The 22,656-nt window shown below is 34.8% G+C and overlaps 1 protein-coding gene across 1 annotated transcript in view; it reads left to right on the top strand.

The window, feature by feature from the left end:
* Positions 1–22,656, top strand: part of CFAP47 (cilia and flagella associated protein 47) — a 252,315-nt gene that overhangs the window by 127,311 nt on the left and 102,348 nt on the right. Inside the window, exons 49-51 of the mRNA XM_052674366.1 lie at positions 504–677; positions 11,448–11,559; positions 18,146–18,283. Of these exons, the coding sequence (XP_052530326.1) occupies positions 504–677; positions 11,448–11,559; positions 18,146–18,283 (424 nt within the window). The remainder of the gene's footprint in view (positions 1–503; positions 678–11,447; positions 11,560–18,145; positions 18,284–22,656) is intronic.

The raw sequence follows: 22,656 nt of genomic DNA, 5'->3' as shown, positions 1-22,656 counted from the left end.
CATGAAAGATTAGTAATCCATCTGCATAAATTGCCTACAAAACGTAATGCATTTTGGTAATCCAGTATTATAAAAGTATTAAAAGCCAAAAGCTCTGAGTCCTCTGATAACTAATAATCGTGAAGAACATTTTAGCTGAAGGACAGATTAGGTGATTGAGAAAAATTGTATTTTTTGTGAGGATTGGGAATGGATGAGAATGTATTTTCTTGGGTGTTACATTTGCTTTCCAGGAAGGGGCCAAGAAGTATAAAATCTGGGATTGTGAAGGCTTTATTTTGTTAAAGTTAATGATTTAGAGAAATTAAAAAGAAAAACATTGTTTCCTTAATTTTCTTCTGTTTAACAGAATAATGTACATAAGAGGTAGGAAACTTATCTGAAATCTTTCCTGTACGTTTACTTTTGTTGCCTGGATTTGATAATAATAGACTGAAGCCGTTGATTTGACTGCCAAATGAGACTTTTATAGTGCTGAAACTTTTATTCTTTCTTCATCATAGGGAAGGCTTATTCTTCAAAATACTACAGGTGGCATTGAAAGCATCTTTAACCTTAAGGGAACTGGGAAGAAACCTCTGGCACAGGATCATATTGTAATAGATTGCCAAGTGAGACAAGTTACTCAACAACTACTGTGGGTGCCCAATTATACCAAGAGCAGGTTAACATACAAGGTAAACTTTTTGCAATAATGTGACAACTGTTTTTCTATCCATAGGCCTGAAGATTGTGTATTGCAATAGCCAATATTACTGCCATTGCTGATATGCTATTAACATTCATGTATCCATGTATGTATCCAAACACATCTGAAATAACAGTCTGTTCATTAACTAGTCATTCCTCCTCCAATGGTTTGAAACCAGTGGCCAATTTCATTGTTTAAGAAATCAGAGAAATGGTTTGAGAATACAGTGTTCCTGATGTCTTTATGAAGCACTGAAATTTTACAGAAATTAACAAAATTATTATCCATCTGTGGGAAAGTTGGGCAGTATGCACTCATTATAGATCTGTTATTAATAACCTGCTGGCCTGGCCAGTCAGGGCTTGCAGCTCCTGGAAACATTAGGGCAATTAGTGTCTTTTGCCAAGATGTTGTTTCAGGGGTGCTGGAGGAAGCTGGGAATACTTCGTGCATTTTCTGTTGGGAAAGAAAATTAAAAGGAAATAAATAATTGGAATTGTTGAAAGATAGTGGGTCATGGAGAAGATAGAATAGGAGGTGCAGAACTGTTTTTGAGGAGGAACACAACATATAAATACATAGAAAATACAATTTTTTTTTTTAGTTTCCCTGATCAAAAAGATATTTTTTTTTGTATATAACTTATACAAACTCTGTTATATCATTTAAATCTAGAGCAGGTATAACCTGTATACTCTGTTTATTTAGTACTTTCATATATAAATATGTGCTTTTGAATTTTTTTTTTAGATGGAGAGAATGGGGAGAATGTAGACTCATAGATAAATCTGACTAGTTAACTAATGTGGACTTGTGAAATGAATGATCTTCTGTTTTCTGTCTTTTTGTTATTATAAAAAACTACTCCCTTACTCCAAATTGCAGTTATCAGTAGAGAGCGTTCTTCACCTTATTTTGTAAACAGAAACTGTGTGTATATGAGTGGCAGTGTTCTATTGATCTGACGGGAATTCATGACACTGTGAAGTCCTTCTTCAAACTTTCTCCTGTCTCCAATTTTACACTATTAAAGGAAAAATTTGAATCACAGAGTGGCTTGATTTGGGAGGGACCCTAGAGATCACCTAGTTACTCAGAATCTTCAGACTATGAGGCTGATTAACTTAAATTTCCGTTAAATAAAATTTACGTACTATAAAATGGAGCTTCAGGGTTCTACATTTGACTCTACTATTTAACCCGCAACACAAAGTAGAAAATATATTTTTGTGCATCACCAGCTTTGACGTTTTTCTTTTCAAGAATTCTAGCTTTTTAGATGTGAATGCATTTACATTGCTAATACATTTGTACTTTTTTATCCAAAAGAAGTAAATATTTTTGAAAGTTGGCAGCACTATTTCCTCTGGTTTTCCATTTTGTGTGAACTCAGTGCTTTTTTGTGCCAGTGAAAGACACTCAGATATCAAACTTCAAATGAATGCATTAAAATTATTCACCATGTGTCTTTTTCAGAAAAACAGCATTAGATTGTTTTATGACAACTGTAGATATTTTAGAGTGAGGTGAGCATAACCGAATGAAGCTAGACTACTTGTAGAGTGGTCTCTTGGTAGCACATATTAGCTGTTGTTATTTTTGGTTGCTTATTTGTTTCAAGGGGTTTATGTTTGTTTTGGTTTTACTTCTCTGAAGTACCACTTGACAGTACAATCATTTCTAATGAGAAGATCCAGGGAAGTTAGCCTGTGTCACATCAATTAAAACTTTTAGGCTCCATCTCAGAGTGTTCTCTTTTAGACAATGGCCTTTTGTGAGAGAAGTATTAAGGTCAGCTACAAAAAAAAATCCATGCTTAAACACATTAATGAGGGTGAATAATATATTTTCTGTATGTTACAGTTTTACTCAGAAATAGCTACAAAACTGCTGTTGAAGGAAAGTAAGCTGGGAAACAGCATGATTAAAAACAGGTGTTTGGAGTCTGTGTTCTCAAAAAAACAAACAATACTTACACTTCCAGTACTCACTAGCAGTTGCCATGTAGTATCTCGTGCTACTGTTTAGAGTGAAGATCATTTTCTCAATTTTAAATTAAAAAAAGTTGGTCTTTAAATTAGAATATAATCAGTTATTCCAGAACATGATCACCATTATCTATTGTTATTAGGATAAAGGGGAAAGCCTCCTTTAGAAGGCAATTGTGACCAACAAACTTTTTTGGAAATGCAAAATAAGGACTATTTATTAATCCAGAAGCATATAACAAAAAGGGCAATGGATAAAAGAGGACCGGATGCATTAAACAATTAACTTAATAAAAGCTCATTTTAGCATTATTAATTCATTATAATATTAATTACTCTCTGTATATGTTGCCTATTTCTCAGTAATTATTGTTTAAATCAAATAACTTGAACATAAACAACAGCACTATTGCACAAGTGGCTGTTGAAAATAGAAGGTAAGTTTAAGAGAAGGGAGAGGGAAAATTTATTCCTTTTACTCCATTAAGAAGGCCCTCTTCTCTCTGAATACTAGATGCTTTTACTGTGTCTGATATATATACACAACTCACTTCTGGATCAGCAGTAATATATGGGCTGTTCATCTGTGCAACCACTGGTATGTATCAAAAGAGTCGTGAACGGAATAAGTGCCTTTGGAAAGAGCTGGTTTTGTATCTCTGTCAATCTACCTTTAAAATGCTAAGCAAAATATTTTCAGTACCTGCAATGTTTTCCATTATTAAAAAAACGATTTCCATAGAATCATAGAATGATTTGGGTTGGAAGGGACCTTTAAGATTATCTAGTTCCAACTCCTCTGCTGTCAACAGGGACACCACCATCTAAACTAGGCTGCTCAAAGTCCCATCCAGCCTGGCCTTGAATGCCTCTAGGGTAGGGGCATCTGCAATCTCTCTGGGCAACCTGTGCCAGTGTCTCACTGCCCTCACAGTAATTAATTTCTTCCTAATACATAGTCTAAATCTACCCTTTTCCAGTTTAAAACCATTTCTCCTTGTCCTGTCACTACATGCCATTATAAAATGGCTTTCCTATCGGCCCCCTTCAGGTACTGGTTGGTATAAGGTCCCCACTGTAGCCTTCTCTTCTCTAGGCTGAAGAGCCTCAGCTCTCTCAGCCTGTCCTCATGGGGGAGGTGCTCCAGTCTGCTGATCATCTTTGCGGCCCTCCTCTGTATCTGCTCCAGTAACTGCATGTCCTTGTGCTGGGGGCTACCGAATTGGATGCAGTGCACCAGGTTGGGTCTCATGAGAGCAGAGTAGAGGGGCAGAATCACCTCCCCTGACCTGCTAGTCACACTTCTCTTGAACCCAGAATACAACTGGGCAGCAAGTGCACATTGTTGGCTCATGCTGAATCTTTCACCAATTGATGCTTCCAAGTTCTTCTCCTCAGGGCTACTCTCAAGCCACTCTCTGCCCAACCTGTATCTGTGCTTGAGATAGCCCTGGTCCAGATGCAGAACCTTGTACTTGGCCTTCTTGAACTTCACGGCATGGGCTCACCACTCAAGCCAGTTCAGTTCTCTCTGGATAGCGCATCTCTTCCCTCTAGTGTGTTAATTGCTCCACTCAGCTTGGTATCGTCTGCAGTCTTGCTGAGGTTGCTCTTGAGCTCACTGTCCGTGCCACCTACAAAGATGTTAAATAACACCTGTCCTAACGCTGATCCCTGAGGAATGCCACTTGGCACCGGACCCCATTTGGACACTAAGCCATTGACCACAACTCTCTTAGTGTGACCATCCAGCCAATTCATTATTCAGTGAGTGGTCCATCCATCAAATAATGCAGGACAGTGTCAAATGCTTTGCACAAGTGCAGGTAGATGACGTCAGTTTCTCTTCATTTATCCACTGGTGGTGTAACTCCATCATAAAAGGCCACCAGGTTTCTCAGGCATGTCTTGCCCTTGGTGAAGCTATGTTGATTTACCACCAATCACTTCATCTTCATTTACTGTGTGCTTCAGTAGGGCATTCAGGAAGATCTGCTCCATGATCTTGCCAGGCATAGAGGTGAAACTGGTTGGCCTGTAGTTCCCTGAGTCTTCTTTTTGTCCCTTCTTGAAAATGGGGATTATATTTCCCCTTTTCCAATCACCAAACTGCCATAACCTTTCAAATATGATGGATAGCAGCTTGGCAACTCCATCTGCCAATTCCCTCAGAACCCATGGATGGATCTTGTCGAGTCTTATGGTCTTGTGTACCTTCAGGTTTTTTAGATGGTCTCAAACCTCATCTTCACATACAGCAGGGAGATCTACCATCTCCAAGTTTTTACCATTGCTTTTTGCAAGATGTGCCTAGAGCCCTTGCTGGTGAAGACTGAGGCAAAGAAGTCATTGAACATCTCAGCCTTCTCCGTATCCCTCATCACCAGGTTTCCAGTTTCTTTCTGGAGAGGACCCACATCCTCACTGACTGTATGTTTCCTTGAAAAAATGAGAAAATTTTATGAACCGTTTGCTACAGATTGAAATACTGCCACTGAGCTCTTCATGGCCTGATCAACAGTATATTAAAACAAATAGACTTCCACATTATTAACTTACCAGTGTGTCTGAAAAAGCATAGCAAGAGCACTCATAAAGAATTTTTGCACGTAAATTGTTAGCTGGAGAGCATATATTTATCTGATGCTGAATTAATATAAGATTAGTGATTGCATTGTAAGTGGACTTTAATGGCTGTAAATTTAGATTCAAGTCAACCTATAAGTGTAGGAAGCATGAAGTAGTACTATAAAATCTAATCTGGCAGTCTCATGACAAAATTTTTTAAGCCATTTTCTTTTGATTTTTATATAAAACTGTCTACTTGATATAAATAAGAGAAGGATGTGTTGATGTTGCTTCTAACAACACCTTTGACAGTAACTTTAGTTATAAAGGTGCTTAATTCATTCAAGGCTTGGTCTTGCAGTAAAAAATAACAAACAGCATAACTGTTTTTTCTTAGCACTGTGCAAAATAGATGTCAATAAAGTAAACTCTGTAGAGGAATTCAAGAGTCAGTTAACTAGCCTTTTGGGTAATAGCTTATACAAACTGTTAGTAATATCAAAAAGTATGGTAGAATAAATATATAATCAAAAACTATACAATCTCCTTTACCTCAGTGCTTTTTTTTTTTCTTCTCTCCTCTATATATCCATTCCAGATCATTCCAGTGTTAACTGAAAACTGGAACAATGAAACATTCAGAATGTAACAGATCTCTCAATAAAATGAAATAATATACTACTAAACCTTTGGGCTTTGTCTTGTTTGGCTCTTTGTGTGTGATTCCCAAAGAATACATTCCATGCAAGTCAGGTAACTTCACTGCTGAAGGTCCAATACACTCATCAGATCTCTTTTCTTTAAGGACAACAAGGAAATGTGTCTATCCCATAACAATTCTACTTTAATCTGTCCTAATTTCAATCAATATGTTTTCCACATTGCCTCCCAGCACTTCTGTAACAGATTTCACCTCAGATACAGCATTTTTCATAGCAATGAGGAATGATACAAAAATATTAATAGCTGTGTTTGTTGGCAGCATTTGTATGTCTTCTAATTATGAAATAATTTGTTCAAGTAAGTATGTGATAAAGTCCTAGGTGTGGCATGTTTGTTTAGATGGGATTGTGGTCTTGACGAGTTTGCCTGGCTGAATTGTATCTTGACCGTGTAGCATTCTTGATAGCCTCAGGCTTCATCTGTACAGGCAAGAATTCTTTGAGATATATACTTAGTGAAACAGACAGGTATTTTATTTCAGTGTTGCAGCATGCTGGTGCAAAATGGAAATTAATGCAAGAATTAAATTCCTAATAATTTAGGAATTTAGAACACGTTTGCTAAAAAAGAATGAGGGAAAGTAATTGGAGCATCTTTGGAAACATCTTTTATTCCTGAAACAGTATTGAAAAAAGTCTTTTTTTCAGATAAATCAGCGACTGTTGCAGCCCCAGGTTTACCCTACTGTCAGGGAGCATTAACTTTTAATATTTAAGCATTTTTAGAAGGATCTTAGAAACAATTATTACATTGAAACTTGGAACAGACTGCTGTCTAGAACTATGCAATGAGATAGTGGAATTTCAGTATATTTGGTTAAATTCTGTACATCTTTTCACAACTTTGGCTTGAAATGTCTGCTGACATTTTAAAAGTTGTACATGTTCAGTTATTCTGTACTGGAAAATTGTATCTTCACAGCAATTTTGAAGAATAATTTTCTACTCCTATTCATCTTGATTAGTAATATTGCAGCTTTGGAAGATAATATAAAAATCCATGACTAATTAATTTTAGAAATTTTAGCCCTAAAAATCTGCTCAATTTATGCTTTGTCTCTGTGTGCAAATAATGACTTGGCATGTAAAATGCAGGAAGATTCTATCCTTTAAAAATAGAATTCTTGGAGATGAGTTGATTTGAGCAAACTTACAGCAGCACCAAAAAAACTGCAGTAATAACTTAGATTTCAGTTTCATAGTGAGATTCTACAATTCTTATTTTGTGTAGTGGTGGTAAAAGAATGGAACATATGTTGTGTGGATTTGAAGAAATTTGTAGTTATTGAAAGCCAGCAGACCTTCACTGAAATAACTGCAGTGATTACATGATAAAAGCATTTTTTTTTCTTTTTTCTTTTTTAAAGTTCTGAAAGTTCTGTCTCAGTAATTTCTGTTATTTCTTACTTGATTTTATTTTGTTGAAAGACTGAGCAGTGCTGAAGTATTTTGTTAATAACAGTCTTACATACTTAAACAAGATAAATAATTTCTTTTTTTTTGTGTGGTTTCAGTTAAATCTTCTACATTGTTTTTAAGAAGTGAAAGAAATAATTTTTAGCCTTTTAAACTCCTTTTGTATTTTGTTTATTTAATTACATTTAGTGATATGGTGGAGCTTGGGATTACACATTTTTCTAAAGGACTTAATAAATATTTTTAAAATTGTTATTTATTATTTGTTACATTATTTCCTGATTTATGTGAAAGATTTATTATTAAATATGGTAATTATTGCAAAATATCTATATGTATTTGCAAAAAGGTTTAATTTATACATAAACTCTCTGAAGAAAAAGGGCATTATTTTTTTGAAGATGACAGATCTGATAGAAAGCATGGATAAACGTTGAAGAGGTATTTTTTCTTTTCTGGTCTTATCCCTTAGGTCACCTGATGTATTTTCCAATGGTTATGGAAAGGAATGTTAGAAAGATTTACAAGATTAACAGTGAAGATTTAAAAGACAGTGTAGCTAAGATTTTTGACAACAGAATGCTCACTGATTATGAAAATCATCAATGTTATCTAGATTGCAGGTTCTTTAAACTGATCTACAGACTTCTTCCTATCTTCCTACTACCTACAAAAACTAAGGAAGTCTGCATGTGTCCTTCCAGCAGGGGATGGGGAGAACATGGGTAGTGTGCAATCTTGTTTATTTGCAGCCCCTGTTCTCTTACAAAAATTTCACACACATTAAAGTATGTCTCATATATGTAGGTTGCTCTGAATGTAATGCTTCCTATTTCTTTCTGTAGAAACTATGACAGATAAAAAGGACACTATAACAATATGTGATAAAGAAAATTCTCAGGTATAAGACTCAGTTTTTCCGCACAGCCACCAACGTTACCCATACATTTTCACAAGCAATGGACAAGTGCCTGCATATTGCACTTGTAAGAATCTGCACAACCAAAGGTGACCCACTGTTACCAGTTCTGAAATATAACACTAACCTCCTTGCTGTGCTCACATCCACTGTTTGGTCTCCATAAATGTTCAGCAAGTATTAATTAATATCAGTGGGTGCCATTTTTTCTGCATGGAGAAATTCAGTGACACACTTCTGCTTCGTCCACACTTCCATGTCATGCACCATTTATCAGACTGTCCCTCTGCTGCCATCTGTTGCACCACAACAAAATGTAGTGTAATACAAGTGAGAAGGCTCAGCTTTTACTGCTATACCACCAACATCTGACCCTGGCACTGTGGGCCAACATCATAAAATAGGAGGCATTACTTTCAAAGCATCCTTTGTACGTTACTATCTTCACTGTGAGCTGAAATAAGCGTAATCCATAAATGTAGGATGACTCTTGGTTTGTTGTTTACCTTTTATGAAGTACACACTTCATCCTGAGTGTGTAGTACTCCCTCCTTTTTTTTTCTGTGATTTCTTTTTGTCAGTAGTTAAAGATTTCTTTTTTTAATTGTTACTTCAACAAAGCTTTGCACCATTCTCTTTCAGGCTCAGATTTTTTGTTGATAGTCTGTTTTCCTGTTCTTTCTTGTTGTTAGAATCTAACATCCATCTTGAATTGTGAATTTGTTGGGAAAGAGAAAGGTCATTGTCTCACAGATTTGTTCAGTTTTCTTCTTTTTGCTTGGAATAGATGTCCCAAATTCTATTAGCATTTGAACAAAGTCCTTATTTTTATTTCAGTAATTTATTTTCATTCAGATCCTTAAGCTCTCTAGGAAAAACCTCTCTCTTTTCTGGATATTCTTTTGTGCTCTGCATACTATCACCAATTTTTGGAATCAGTCTCTAGTTTATTTATTATCAATACTGATATTGATAATATCAGTTTGGTCTCCTGTCTTCCAGTCCTCTTTTGCCTTTTTTTCATCATAACTACCCATGATCACAGAACACTCTCCTGTTCCTCTTAGACTTCAATCCATAAGAAATTATATTTTCACCTCTTCTCTTCCTGAATTGACTGCATGCCTGATTGCATTCCTTTATCTGCTATACTTACTGATTTATTCTGTTTTCTAATGACTGAAATTATTTCATATTTATGTTGTTCTTTGGCAAATTGATCTTTAATTTATAATACTCAATTTCTGCAGCATATTGTCTGAAATAATTCGATTTTAAGTATTTAGATTAAAAAAAAATCCTTCTGATGGTACAGAATGCATGCAGAATTGCCTCACTGAGCATTGTAAAATGCATCTCATTCATACTAGAATATTAATATTTTGTGTAAGTTCATTTGTCACAAGACTGAAGAATTATTTTAAAAAGAATATAGAATCATAGGATAAGGAAAAGTCCAAATAAAATATCATTCTATAGTTGACAGTTTTTCCATGACTTTCAATACTCTATTTTGATTGTTAGATTTTTCTAGATAATGACTACTTGAAAAATATAGCTTTATTTTCCAACTCTCCTTGTTATGTCATACTTTTCTATTATATCATATAAAGTATTATATTATATAAATAGCTCAAAGAAGGAAAGCCCTTGAGAAGTCAATATAAACTTGGTATTTTTTTTTCCTAAAGAAAACATGAGTAGAGAAAATATTTTGACTAAAAAGAAAAAAAAAGTGGTCCATGCTTTTCATGCTTTCATTGTTGCAATGGAGATCTTTGCAGAATTCAGGTCATCCAATTCAACACTTAACAGTCTGGCTGTTACCATTAATGAAATATAATCTGGTTAAAAAAAACTAAAGTGTTTTTGACTTAAATAGTGATTTTGCTTAAAATTCACCTAAACAGCAGAAGGAGTTCTGTTTTTTAGTGTAATAGGAAATTATAGCATGCTACAGTAATGCTTCATGTCCTGAAAATACTTTTTAAAGAACTCCATGTCTGAAAATCCTCACTTGTAGTCAGATGTTCAGTGCAGAAATAGCAGTATCAATTTAAAACACTGTCACCAAAACCAGGTTTCTCCAGTGAAAAAGGTAACCGAATAAGGAATTTGAGCAGAACCATTCATGCAGTCCATTTGCTGTCTTTCTGAAAAACTACTAAATAGGCCAGATTATCATTAACTGTGGTTTGTCATGCCTCGTACTTAAATTTCTGATCAATGAGAAGCTGATCATAGAGTCTTTCTGTAGTAAAACAGTAAGGCATAAGGAAATGAGATACAATTAAAAATACTCTCAGTCCACATTTCTGTAATAATTATAGTTTAAAAAAATCTGAAGTTTAGTGTAAGAAAATTGCACCAGTAATTTAATTGTTCAGATAGTTGCTACAAATGACACTGTATAAACGTAATATCACTTAATTGATGCAATTGATGTTAAAACAACACTCAGATTTTGCTTTGCTCCATAAATGTAGATCAGAAGTGTTGAAGTTCACTGTTACACTTCTAAAGAAAATGTATGTAAAATATTTATGTCATTACTAACTGAGTTACTGTACTTGAGTTTACTTGGTATAGTCTCTGTCTGCTATATCACAGAATTGCAGGGGTTGGAAGGGACCTCCAGAGATCATGGAGTCCAACCCCCCTGCCAAAGCAGGTTCCCTACAGCAGGTCGCACAGGTAGGCATCCAGGCAGGTCTTGAACATCTCCAGAGAAGGAGACTCCACCACCTCCCTGGGCAGCCTGTTCCAGTGCTCCGTCACCTCACTGTAAAGAAGTTCTTGTGCACATTTGTGCAGAACTTCCTGTGCTGCAGCTTATTTCCATTTCCCCTTGTCCTGTCTCCACGTACCACTGAAAAGAGACTGGCCTCACCACTGTGGCCCCCACATCTCAGATATTTATAAACCTGGATTAGATCCCTTCATCATACATGATGATGTATGTGGTTCTGTCTCTTACTATAGGTATTCATTTCATATGTATAAAGACTAGGACTTTCCAATAGCAGATTTTATATCATATGCTACATTTCAAAGCAAGTAAAATGGATAGTTTTGTCTACAGTGTTCATATCATAGTAACTTGCTTTTGGTTGTTCATTCTTTTTATATATTCTTTTTACCAGGTATCTTCAGATCTTTCAATGGTGAGTGGTGCATCAGTTCTTACTGTGGATCCAGATGACATAGTTCCTTACAGTTTGAGTATATCTCCATGGAGGCGAGGAGTCTTTCAAGGTAAAACATAGAACTCCAGTATACAAAATCCCTGTGAATTAAAGACCAAGTCTGTTTACGTTTAGTGACCTTTTTTTTCCTGAAAGTAACACTGTAATTAGCTGGTGATACTGATTTTTAATGTGGGTCATACTTTTAGTTGTGAAGATATTACTGCTAAAAATGTGGTTGACTACTTCAAAAATGCCAACATTTGTGGAACTTTATGTCTTTAATTGGTCTCATGGAAATTGTCACTATAGGAATTTGTGTGTTTGAATTATCAAGCAGTGCACTTTCCAGAAAATGTTGAATAGCTGTAGATCTCTAAGCACTACTAGAGCCAATAATTTAAAATTTGATTATTTCCTTTGATTAAAGTTCAATTTGTTGCCTAGAGGGTGCAAGAGTAAATGCACAGAATGTACATTACTAAAATTAACTGCAAATAATTTGCATCAGCCCATGTTTATATTGATACTCCTATGAAATGATATTAAGGTTCTTGCAGGCTTTAACTAACATCAGTGTGTCTTATTTAATATTTTGTCTTGAAAATATTTTTAAATGGATATCTCTTTAAATAATTCAGACTTAGTCATTTAATCATTTTCAAATGCTAACTAATATTTCTACAGTTCTACTTTCTCATTCTTTACATCATAATATAAGAAGCACAATGAGAATGAGGTTGTACAATCATACTTCTAAGAACAGGAATTGTGGCACTTAGCAGCTTTTATAAAGTGTGAGGAAGGAAATTATGAGAACAGAGGAGATCATATTTTCCTTAAAATAACAGAATAGTGCTTAGGAAACCTAGATTTAGTCTACTTCTTAAACAAAAGGATTCTAAATATTGAGCGAATATCTCAATTGAAAATGCTCAGTGTATAATCTTGGCTTTTTAGTTTACTAACTGCAAATTTCTTCTGATAACTTTTTGAAAAGTTGAGGTTAATGATTGCTGGTTTCCCAACATCAAAAAATAATTGTCTTGTCTTCAGGAATGCAAATCTAGTTTATTAATTTGACTATTACAGTCTCTGATATGTAAAACATAGGTTACTGTAGCTATAGGTTAATAGCATCTCAATATGCAGATGATGAAAATTTATAGGTCTCTCTGAAAGTACTGTTTTCTATATATTGCCATGGAAACTGCAGCAGATACAAAGAGCACAATAATTCTATCTGATAGAGAAAATTTTCAGATACAAAACACTACTTTTCAACACAGTCACCACCACGAGTCACCACCATTATTTCACCAGCAATGAACTAGAACCAGCATGCTGCGCTTGTACAAACCTGTACCAGAGAAGGCAACCCTGCTGCTGTTGCCACTGCTGAAATGCAGCACCTTTTGTCTCACTGTGCTCACATCCTTTGTTTGGTCTCCATCAATGTTAGGCAAGTGCTAATGAATGTCAATGGATGCAGTTTTTTCTGAATTCAGTGACAGACTGTTGCTTCATCCACACTTCCATTTCAGACATCACCTGTCACACTGCTGCTCTGCTACTATCTATCACACAACAGCAAAATGTAATGGTATTGGTGGGAAGGTTCAATCTCTATGGCCATACTACCAACATCCACCTCAAGCATTGCCTAACATCATGAAACAGGAGGCGTTACTTTCGTAACAGAGCTTTTAAATACTTGCAACAAAGCTTGGTGTAGTGCCACAGGAAAACTTCTGTACTTCTTCCTTAGACTGTAGCCCTGAGAAAAAATTCAGTTTCTCTGAGTTGGAGCCAGCTTTCAATTGAATTTTTGACCATCAGAATTAGTCACAAGGAAATACTGAGTGTACATTATACTTTAACAATGCTTTTTCCTTAGGCTTTAAAGATTTAGGGTTATTCTTACTTACGGCTTAGCAAACGTACAGTTCTTTTGTAAGTCCGGAAAGCTTCAGTATAAGAGATTCCAAGTGATCTATCATACAGTAGTTTAACGGCAGCTGTTAAAAGCCATGCCTTCAAAGAGATGGCATACTTGAACCGTCATCTCCTCTGTTCTGTCATTCCTAACTCCTGTCACAATGGTTTCCATTGTACTTGGAAGTATTACATGTTCACTAAGAGAGAAAGTGAACAGTCAGTGTCTGTAACCTGACAGAAAAGTTAATAGCTCCAAAGCTGGGTAGTCACATATGCTCTGTTTAATTTTTTTTTGGGGAACAGTTCATATATTTTATGCTGTAAAATAATGACAGGAGGCTGAAGTGAGTTTATGAAAGAGATAGAGCCCAATATCTGCCATTCAACCTCTGGCTCAATGGTTGCTTTAATCACTACCTGAAAAAATCACATTCATTTTTCCCCTGGAGCAGAGGCAGTTTCAGTTACATCATAGAAATTTGTAAATGTATTCAAATCATTCGGCTGTTGTCTGGCAGTGGGGAAGAAAGGCCCCTGTTATGGATTTGAAAGGCAGAAGCTGATTTTGCTCTCCAGTGTTAGGTGTAATATAAACTACCAAATGTCCCAAATAAGGTGACACAATCTAGAAACTGCTTACTAGTTTGGGGACTCAAGTACAGTGGAAATAAGTCTGCTTCAAATCGTGCAATTGTGAGAAGTCGTATTTGTTCCCCAAAGCAGAATTTTTACTTTCATGGAAACTTGTGTATGGAAATGTTTAAACTGAGGGAAATAAGAATTTTTGGCTCTTGTAGGAATTTTCAGTTGCTGTGAAGTGTGAGGATCACAGATTGAATGTGAGTGATTAAATTGGTAATTAATTAGGATTCAGGAATCTTAGTACTTCCTAGCTGCAAAATACTACAGGTGACATTAAATACTCCAAAATAATGATACTCTTTTTCAGTTTGGTGAATTTGTTTGGAGGGAAATATGTTGAATATTGAGGATATAAACAAGGCTCAAAAGGTATCTATATAGTGAAATCTTATCCTGTGAGGAAAAAAGAACAGCTAGTTGAATATTTAGCTGAAGACTTTGTGATAGAACTGTTGAATGTTTTCAAGTTTAGAACTCTCCAAATTGTATGTATAAAACTTTGTAACCTTGGTATTCTTTAATGATGTTTTTGTCATATTAAATTGCAATTTCATAAAGGAACTTTTGCCATAGAAATTGTTGTACTGAGCAAATGGTTTTTCTCTTTCCTTTCTATTCAAAGTCTTTTTCATTACAAAATTATGCAGCAGCACAATTATACTTATTTTGCTTCCCTTTTTGCTCTCTTATGATTGCTAAGTAAAAAATGGGCCTACTTCTTTTTAAAAGTCCATTTGAAGGATTTCAATAGAGAGCTACTATTTTGTGCTACAGCTAGTTTGTAGCTATATGACAGATTTTTAACATAGAAATAATAACTAATAAACATTTTGTGAAATGTTCTTGCACCAAATAAAATTGTTCAGCAATCTGTTTCCTAGGTAATAAAGCAATTTCTTTTAAGTCTTATAAAGCGTCTTCTACATATTACTTTATCTTTTATTTAAATCTATTTCTTTCTTTCCACAGAATATCCAGAAAAGACCAAAGCTCATAGTACTTTATTGTTTCTTTTGCAAAAAATTCACAACCATGTCTGTGTTCTTTTGTATGTAACAATTAACTAGCCTGTAGAAAGGAGCCTTCTAGTTTTATGAATCACTTTTCCTTTATTTTTGAAGTATGCATCACCTAATTAAAAAAAAAAAAAAAGTCAATTTCTTTCTATTGGATGGAATTCTCCATGTTTAGAATTGTGTTCCATACACTAAGTGTGCTTTTCATAGTATGCTTTAAAAATCGTCAGCTATGATATTTCAACAAGTTTCCTTGCGATATAATACATGTGACAGAGAAATTGGAACTAGAAGGAAGCCACTAGAAGGAAGAAAAAACACACTGATGTTTTGCTTTGCAGCATCAGTGTGCCATAAATACGCAAGAAATTATTGTATTGAACAAGTGTAAGCCACAGTAGGCTTTGTAGGATGACAGAGTGCACAGAGGCATAGACTGACAAAAGACTAAGAATTCACAGATCAAATCAAGAAGCTTATGTAATATATGAGCCAAGCTTATGCTGAATTTTTGTGTTAAATCTTGACTATTTGTTGCAGTGTTTCTGCACATTTCCAGTCTATTTCTTAGTAGTTGATAGATTGCTAAGGACTTTTTTGCATTGTATAAAGCACTTTTTCCTAGCCTGCGAGCACTTTTTGATTAGAATTTTTGGTAGCCCCTGATTTGAATAAGCTCCTATATTTATGTAGTATCAGCTATTTTAATCTCCTGTGTAATAGGATCGTTGCATTGCACCACTCATTTCTGAACCAGGAGAGCATTTTCCTTACCACAATATTGTACATCTTTGGAAAACAATCAGTCTTAAAGACTAAAGTCACCAAGAGCAAGAGCATGTTACTGATAAGGATGGTACTTTCTGTACATGATCTAATATTAATACACTTCCTTGTTATTTGCAGTTTTTTATCAACAGTTGTTTTCTTTTTTTTTTCCCTGATAAAAAAAAAACTGAAATAGCTTTGAGCCAGTCATAAATACTTTCATATCTATGAAAGTGATGGACAGTTTATGAATATTTTAAAGTTAGCAGATAAATGCAGTATGAAAATGCAGGCCATCTACAGTGAATCTGGTTATATTTTATTTAAATACATGGACAGATATAATCGAGAACCCTGCAGAAATCTGAATACTACATCAATCCAGTTACCTTTAGTGATCAAGACTTTGCCCTCAATTTTATTAATTCTGCTTGAGATCTGTTTTCTGCAAGGAAAGAAAGCTGAATGTTGAAAATTACAGCACAATTCTTCACTGATTTATCAATTATGCCATTGCTGGTTTATTTGCACAGTGGTTGACCAATTTAAGTGGTTTGCAGTTATTATACTTCTACCATTTCTTCAAATATTGTTCAGCATTAACATTTTACAGTTCTGAAATTTCTTAAACATTCCAAGATTTGTCACAGAGAGATACTCAGAATTCTTCAGTCAATGGTTTCAGAGCTTTTGAGTTCATGTTTAGCACAGAGCTAAATAGATTTGTTTGTTTTTCTATACTCCTACTTAGGGATGAAATTAAAACTTTTAAGCCCTGAACACGTGTCTCTCTCTCAAGCACATATATGCACAGTATAATATTCTCAAATACATTCTGAATGGAAGAAAGGACTGTAAGAAAGAAATTGATTATATTTTAAATTGTAGTGAAAAAAAAATCACTACTGTAAGGAGGTTTTAAGATGTATGAATTTAGTTTATTTCAGCATGTATTCAAATATTTTAATCAAGTTTAAAACTATAGCTTGACTTTTTGCTCATTTCTTTATAGTTAATGGCATCTCAAGTATATTAATCCTTAGGATCAGAATGAAAATTAATTATAAAATTAAATAAAATTAAGCATTTTAAATAAAGATAAAATCTTGCACTTTTTTCCTTCTTAATACTGTGCTGCATTAGACCAAAATCATACTAGGTTTATTTATTAAGGTGTGAAATAGATTAGTTTATCAATGTTTTTCATAAGATCCATTAGATATTAGCCATCAATTAACCATCAAAATATGTTATCCTACATCAATATTTATATAACTTGAGTAATTTCTGCAGACTTTATTCCTTGGAGCTTTCTGCAATTATTTCTTAAACTGCATTTATACATATACTTTCCCTTTGAAATCTTTTAAAAAATATTCAATAGTTTCTTAAAATAGCAATCACCATCAAACTTTTAAAATACCAATTCTGGCTTCAGTAAAGTGATTGTTTTCAGACATTTAGAGAAGAAATATATATTTTTTTGTGTGTGTGTTTTTTGTTTTGTTTTGTTTTCCCATTGGGTAGCATAGATTTTATTAACAAAGGAATAAAATCTGGAAATTTAATATTTAATTTAAGATTACATAATTTTTTCCTCTGGATTTAAGTACACACTTTCTTCTCTCTCCTTCTCCTTGTTCTCTTCCTCTTCCCCCACCTCTTTCTTTTCTCTTATTTATGCCTCTTTCCTTTCTCTCCTTCCTTCTCTCTTCACTTCTCTCTTCTCTGTTCCTCCCTCATCCTCATGTACTATTAAAAGAACTCTAACTGAGGCTATTTTGTAAAAAATTGGTCTCCTTAAATGCAGTGAAACATGGAAGGATTTTTATGAATGCAGCCTTCTGCAAAAGTGTTTGAATAAGATAAATGCCAAGGACTGTAAATTACCCTGATATAAGCTGTTATATGTTCAGGAATATTGATCAGCTTCCAGTGGTATAGTCGTGGTGGATTTCTGAGCCAGATATTGTGACTAGTGAGGTGCTATCTCTGTTCCTCACTGCTATCACCTTCTCAGGCCCTATGTAAACCTTTCTTGGCTTGGTCTGGGGCTTCTCCTCTTCCCTTTGACTTTAACCATCTTCTGAAGCTTAAAATGCATGTCAGTAACTTTCTTTTTATGCACCTGCAGACAGGTAACATAAAGTCAGTTACTATTGCTGCTCCTCTAATGTGTCAAATGCCAAATAGTTTTGTAAACATAATCTGCAACTTCTCTGTGCTTAGGTGTCTAGCATTTTATTTTATAAAGCTGGGCCCCAGCTAATATCTGTTATCTATTTGTTTTAGGTATAATTTCATTTGTTGCTGAAGATGAAGACCAACAGCAGTCACAACATAATAGCTCGTTGGAAAGGACAGATAGTGAACTGGCATTTAAGAAATGGTCAACAAAGACACCACAGACTACTGGTGCAGCAAATGCAGGTATTATTGTTGTGGATGAGTTAATGCATTTGTGAGAACTTGTATGTTTATTTATTTATCTATCTATCTATTTATTTACTTATTTTACACTTATTTTTATAAAACTGTCAAGTCAAATGCTTATTCCTAAAAAGATTTCTCCTTTGTTGAATTTTTCACACATTTTAATGAAATTTTAAGCTGATCTATTTTTTTTTTTAAAGGGGAAATCTTTGTTAAATAATTTCTTTTAAAAGTGTCCAATAATATTAATAATACTAATGTCAAAGCAAGAAGTTGCTGTAATTCACACCATTCCATTCTATTTGTGGAATAACCTTTCTTTTAAGTTTTAGTTTTAGGTGCTTGTTTGGTCATTTACAGTAAAGTCTGGAGGACAATGTTCTAAAATTTGTGGTTGCTTTCCAGTTGTGATCTCAAAATTTATTATAAATGGTTTCTGGATTTTAGATGTTCCAGAGGAATGTATAGTTGCGATTAGAAGTGCACATCAAATAGATGGTGTTTTTTGTTTATTTTTTAGTGAATATCTTGTTTTTCTTCTTTAAATTTTTGTGGAAGCTTTGGTTATAGAAATAATTATTACATTACAAAAGCGTATTGTCAGAAGGAAAGCAATCATGTCCTTTGTGAGATATTTGGGCCTTGCAAAGTTGGGAATCATAAATGAAAAACTAGTAGAAGCAGTGACTGAAAGTAGCAGAAAGAAAAGTTTGAGTGGATTTCTCAGTACTGTATGAATCACTGATGATGTAAATCGAAGGTGTTCTTAGACAGAAAACCCAAAGCAAATTCTTTTTTTGTTTGTTTTTGTTTTTCTTATTATTGATGTGCCCTTTGCTGAGCTTGGTTTGCCACTAATTGTGATTGGATGAGGCAATTGGAATATATATTTTTAATATATGGTGAATAGTCAGTCTGACAACATGCTGAGGAGGACTAGGTAATCTGTTCCAAATAAGCACCCTTTTTTACTGCACAATAATCTACATGGATAAAGTCAAAAGAAAGCACTGGATCCCATTGGTACTTGAGGTAATCTGCACATTTTGGATGTCATTTGTGGCTGTATCAAGTTGCTACATCTTTCAATTTTCATCTTTTGTTATCATCATGCTATCATATGTAGTTACATCTTTATCTTACCTATGTGTTTCTAGTAAATTGTACTACCTCAAGTTTCATGATTTTTAAGAATGTAGGACATCATTGTGATTACTTTCTAATGTAGACTTAAAGTAGGACATGAAATGACACTTCCCCGCAAAGGCATTACTTAATGATATAACTTTTTTCTTCAATACAAGGAATACATCTTTACAATGTCCGCATCCTAGGAACAGCAGATTTCTGTCTCACCATTAAGTCAACTGACTGCTTCTAGTCTTTTCACAAAACATAATTTTCCATCACAGTCATTCATTTCTACTAGATACCTATAACTCTTTTACATGAGGGGAAAACACCTGTTGAAAACAGCTAAATAGAGATGTAAGCTAACAAACTGTCATGTAATGTATATAGTGATAGCAGTCATTTTCTGAATGTTCTTCAAAGAGAAACTGCCAGTGGCTTGAATTTATCCTAAGCAGTTTTCTTTTCTACCAGTATTGTTACAGCCGATTTTGTTACCTCCCATCGAAGTAGAATGACCAATAGATATCTTCAAGTTGCAGTTCACTGTTAAACATAGGATTCCTTAAGTGCAAGATGCATGCCAGTAGTAGCATGAAAACAATTTGCAGGGATATCTTGCATTTGAGCAGAGGCATCATATACTGAGGGAAGGCAAGCAAAAGCTGAGAAACCCCTCACTTCTGTTACTTTTCCAGGATAACAGAAAATAGTAGACTTCCCATGTAGGGAAAAATAGCATCCAGACTGGAAAGTGTAGAAGCCAAAACAAGTGTGAGATTGTGTGTAGCTGAATAAAGCCATAAAACAACTCTAATGATAGCACATGTAAACCAGAAATTTTTGTCTTGCTGTCACTTGGTAAAATATTCCTTATAAACATGCCAGTAAATAATGTTTCCTTATCACGCACACCTAAATATACAAAATCATCTTCATGTACTTACACACGTGCATCACATAAATTAATACATATTTAGCTTTTCCCTTTTTTAAAATTACATTTTAGGTATGACTGTACAAGAGGAAGATAATTTCTACTATAGTTGTCATATAACTTCTTCATCGTTCAGACCAACATTGCTCATTATACTCTTCCAAAAAAAACGATACTGAATTTTTATTTTTCTCCTTCAGATACAGTTAAAAAAACAAACAAACAAAAACCAAACATTTTGTGTTTGCATTGGAAATCGCTGCTGCAAAAATCTTCTTTCTGTTGTTAAAGAACACCATCAACATTTTTGTAGCACAGAGGTAGTGACAGGGGCTTGCCCCTTTGTTCACTGCTAGGTGTTCTCAGTTTTGTTCAAAGTACATTTCTGTCTTTCAAGAGAAGAGCTCCTATTTTTTTTCTTTTCTCTTTTTTTTAATTCATGGGATCCAAAACTAAACTGAGGCCAAGTGGTTACTAAGAGTGAAAGTAGGATGCAGCTTGTCTTTTGTGTAAGGCATCTCTTATTTCTGTGTAATAAAGTGATAAAGTTATAAAATGCTGGTTTTATTAATTTGTTTCAGAGTCTGATCAAATGCTCAGACAACTCATCCCTTGTCAGAATTTCCTCTCATAGTAGAGGAATTTTTTCTGTTCTGGAAAGTTCTCTTCTATAAAAGGTTCTTAGAGACAACTGGCCTCAGACAATTGTTCCTGTATTATGCTCTCTGCTGTGTTGCATGGGAGCAACAGAGAGGATGCTTGGCTGTTTCTGCTAGAGCTGCTGAGCCATCGCTCATGTTCGATGCAGCTCCCCTGACGAAGAGCTGAGGGTCTTAAGTTACTGCAATAACAAAGATTTGCACTGCAGCTGCAAATCCTTCTTTACCCCCTCCAGAATGTCTCTCTCTCTCTCTGGCAGTAAGTCTTGTCACAGCGCTGGTACTTGAGCAGCAGCTGTTATTGTCCCGGCCATTGGTGATTCTCTCAGAGATGAGATCTACAGATGCAGTATGTTTGTGTAATTTGATCATTTTAATATGCTCTTGTCTTTTTTCTGGCTGCCCTTAGCCTCATCTTTGCCAGAAGATTGTACTTCATATTGCATTCCTCTTATGAAATGTGTTCACATGTTTGTGCCATTCCAAGTTTTTGAATATCCTTTTAATTGAAGGACGTGCAATGAAAACGATGTACTTCTTGCAAATTTGACTGTGGGTTTTTTGTTTTTTGTTTCTATCATGGCTTAGTGGTTAGATCAGACACTAATTTTGGCAAAGTCTGTTTTCATTATCTTTTGAAAGCTCATTTATCTTTCAAACGAGTTTTCAATGACAGATAACATTTTGTAGTCAAAGTCATTGTGTTTACCACTGTCTTCAGAAACAACTGCTTCCAAGCAGGTTCATTGAGAAACCAACACATTGGAAAAGTAATGACATTTACATGTGTCATTCTCCCATCCTTTCAGACTTACAGAAATTAGCCCCTGAGAACTGACAGTCAGTGGCAGTACAGTGAGGGTATTCATGTAAGGAAGATAATGAAAAAATTTTTTTGTTCTTCTAAACAATGTTGAAGGTGATTAGAAGAAGAAGTGTCAGTTTGGTGACAATTTAAAATAAGATTTTGTATTGCTTCATGTGAAATTTTTAAAAAGATTGTAAGAACCAAGTGCAATGATAAATGTCAGGAGTTAATCTGCATTAATGGAGTAATGTGTTTCATATACATTTATGGGTATAATTGATATATCTTGGATGCATACCTTTTCTGGTATTAATGCTGTTCCATTGTAAAAAACAGAAATGTCTTAAAAATCATTGTGATCTCCCTCTTTAATTTTGATTCTGTAAGTAAGCTATTTTCAGTCAAGTCATTGACTTACATTCTGTAAGTTTGAGGGCTGCTAAAAACTTAATGCCTCCTATTTTATTTTGTCAACCCATGAGATCAGAAATCAGTGTTGGTGGTTGGTTTCCACTAGTATTATTACATTTTCTTGCTGTGTGACAGATGGCAGCAGAGGGGCTGCCTTACACAGTGGTGTCTGACATGGAAGTGCCTTCGAAACAAAGGTGTATCATTGAGTTTCTCCATGTGGAAAAATGGCACTGACATTCATTGATGCTTGCTGAATGTTTATGGAGACAAAACAGTGGATGTGAGCGCAGTGGGGCAATGGGTGCTGCATTTCAGCAATGATGTGAGCATAGCAGCTGTGAAATAGTGGGTCACCTCTGCTAGTACTGATTGTTACGAGCACGATGTGTATGCTGGAAATGCATGGCTAAAAGTGGTGACT

Source organism: Tympanuchus pallidicinctus, unplaced genomic scaffold, assembly GCF_026119805.1.
Source record: "Tympanuchus pallidicinctus isolate F22 unplaced genomic scaffold, pur_lepc_1.0 scaffold14, whole genome shotgun sequence".
Classification (NCBI taxonomy): Eukaryota; Metazoa; Chordata; class Aves; order Galliformes; family Phasianidae; genus Tympanuchus; species Tympanuchus pallidicinctus.
The sequence above is the reverse complement of the archived record's forward strand: the minus strand, read 5'-3'. Positions and strand labels throughout refer to the sequence as shown.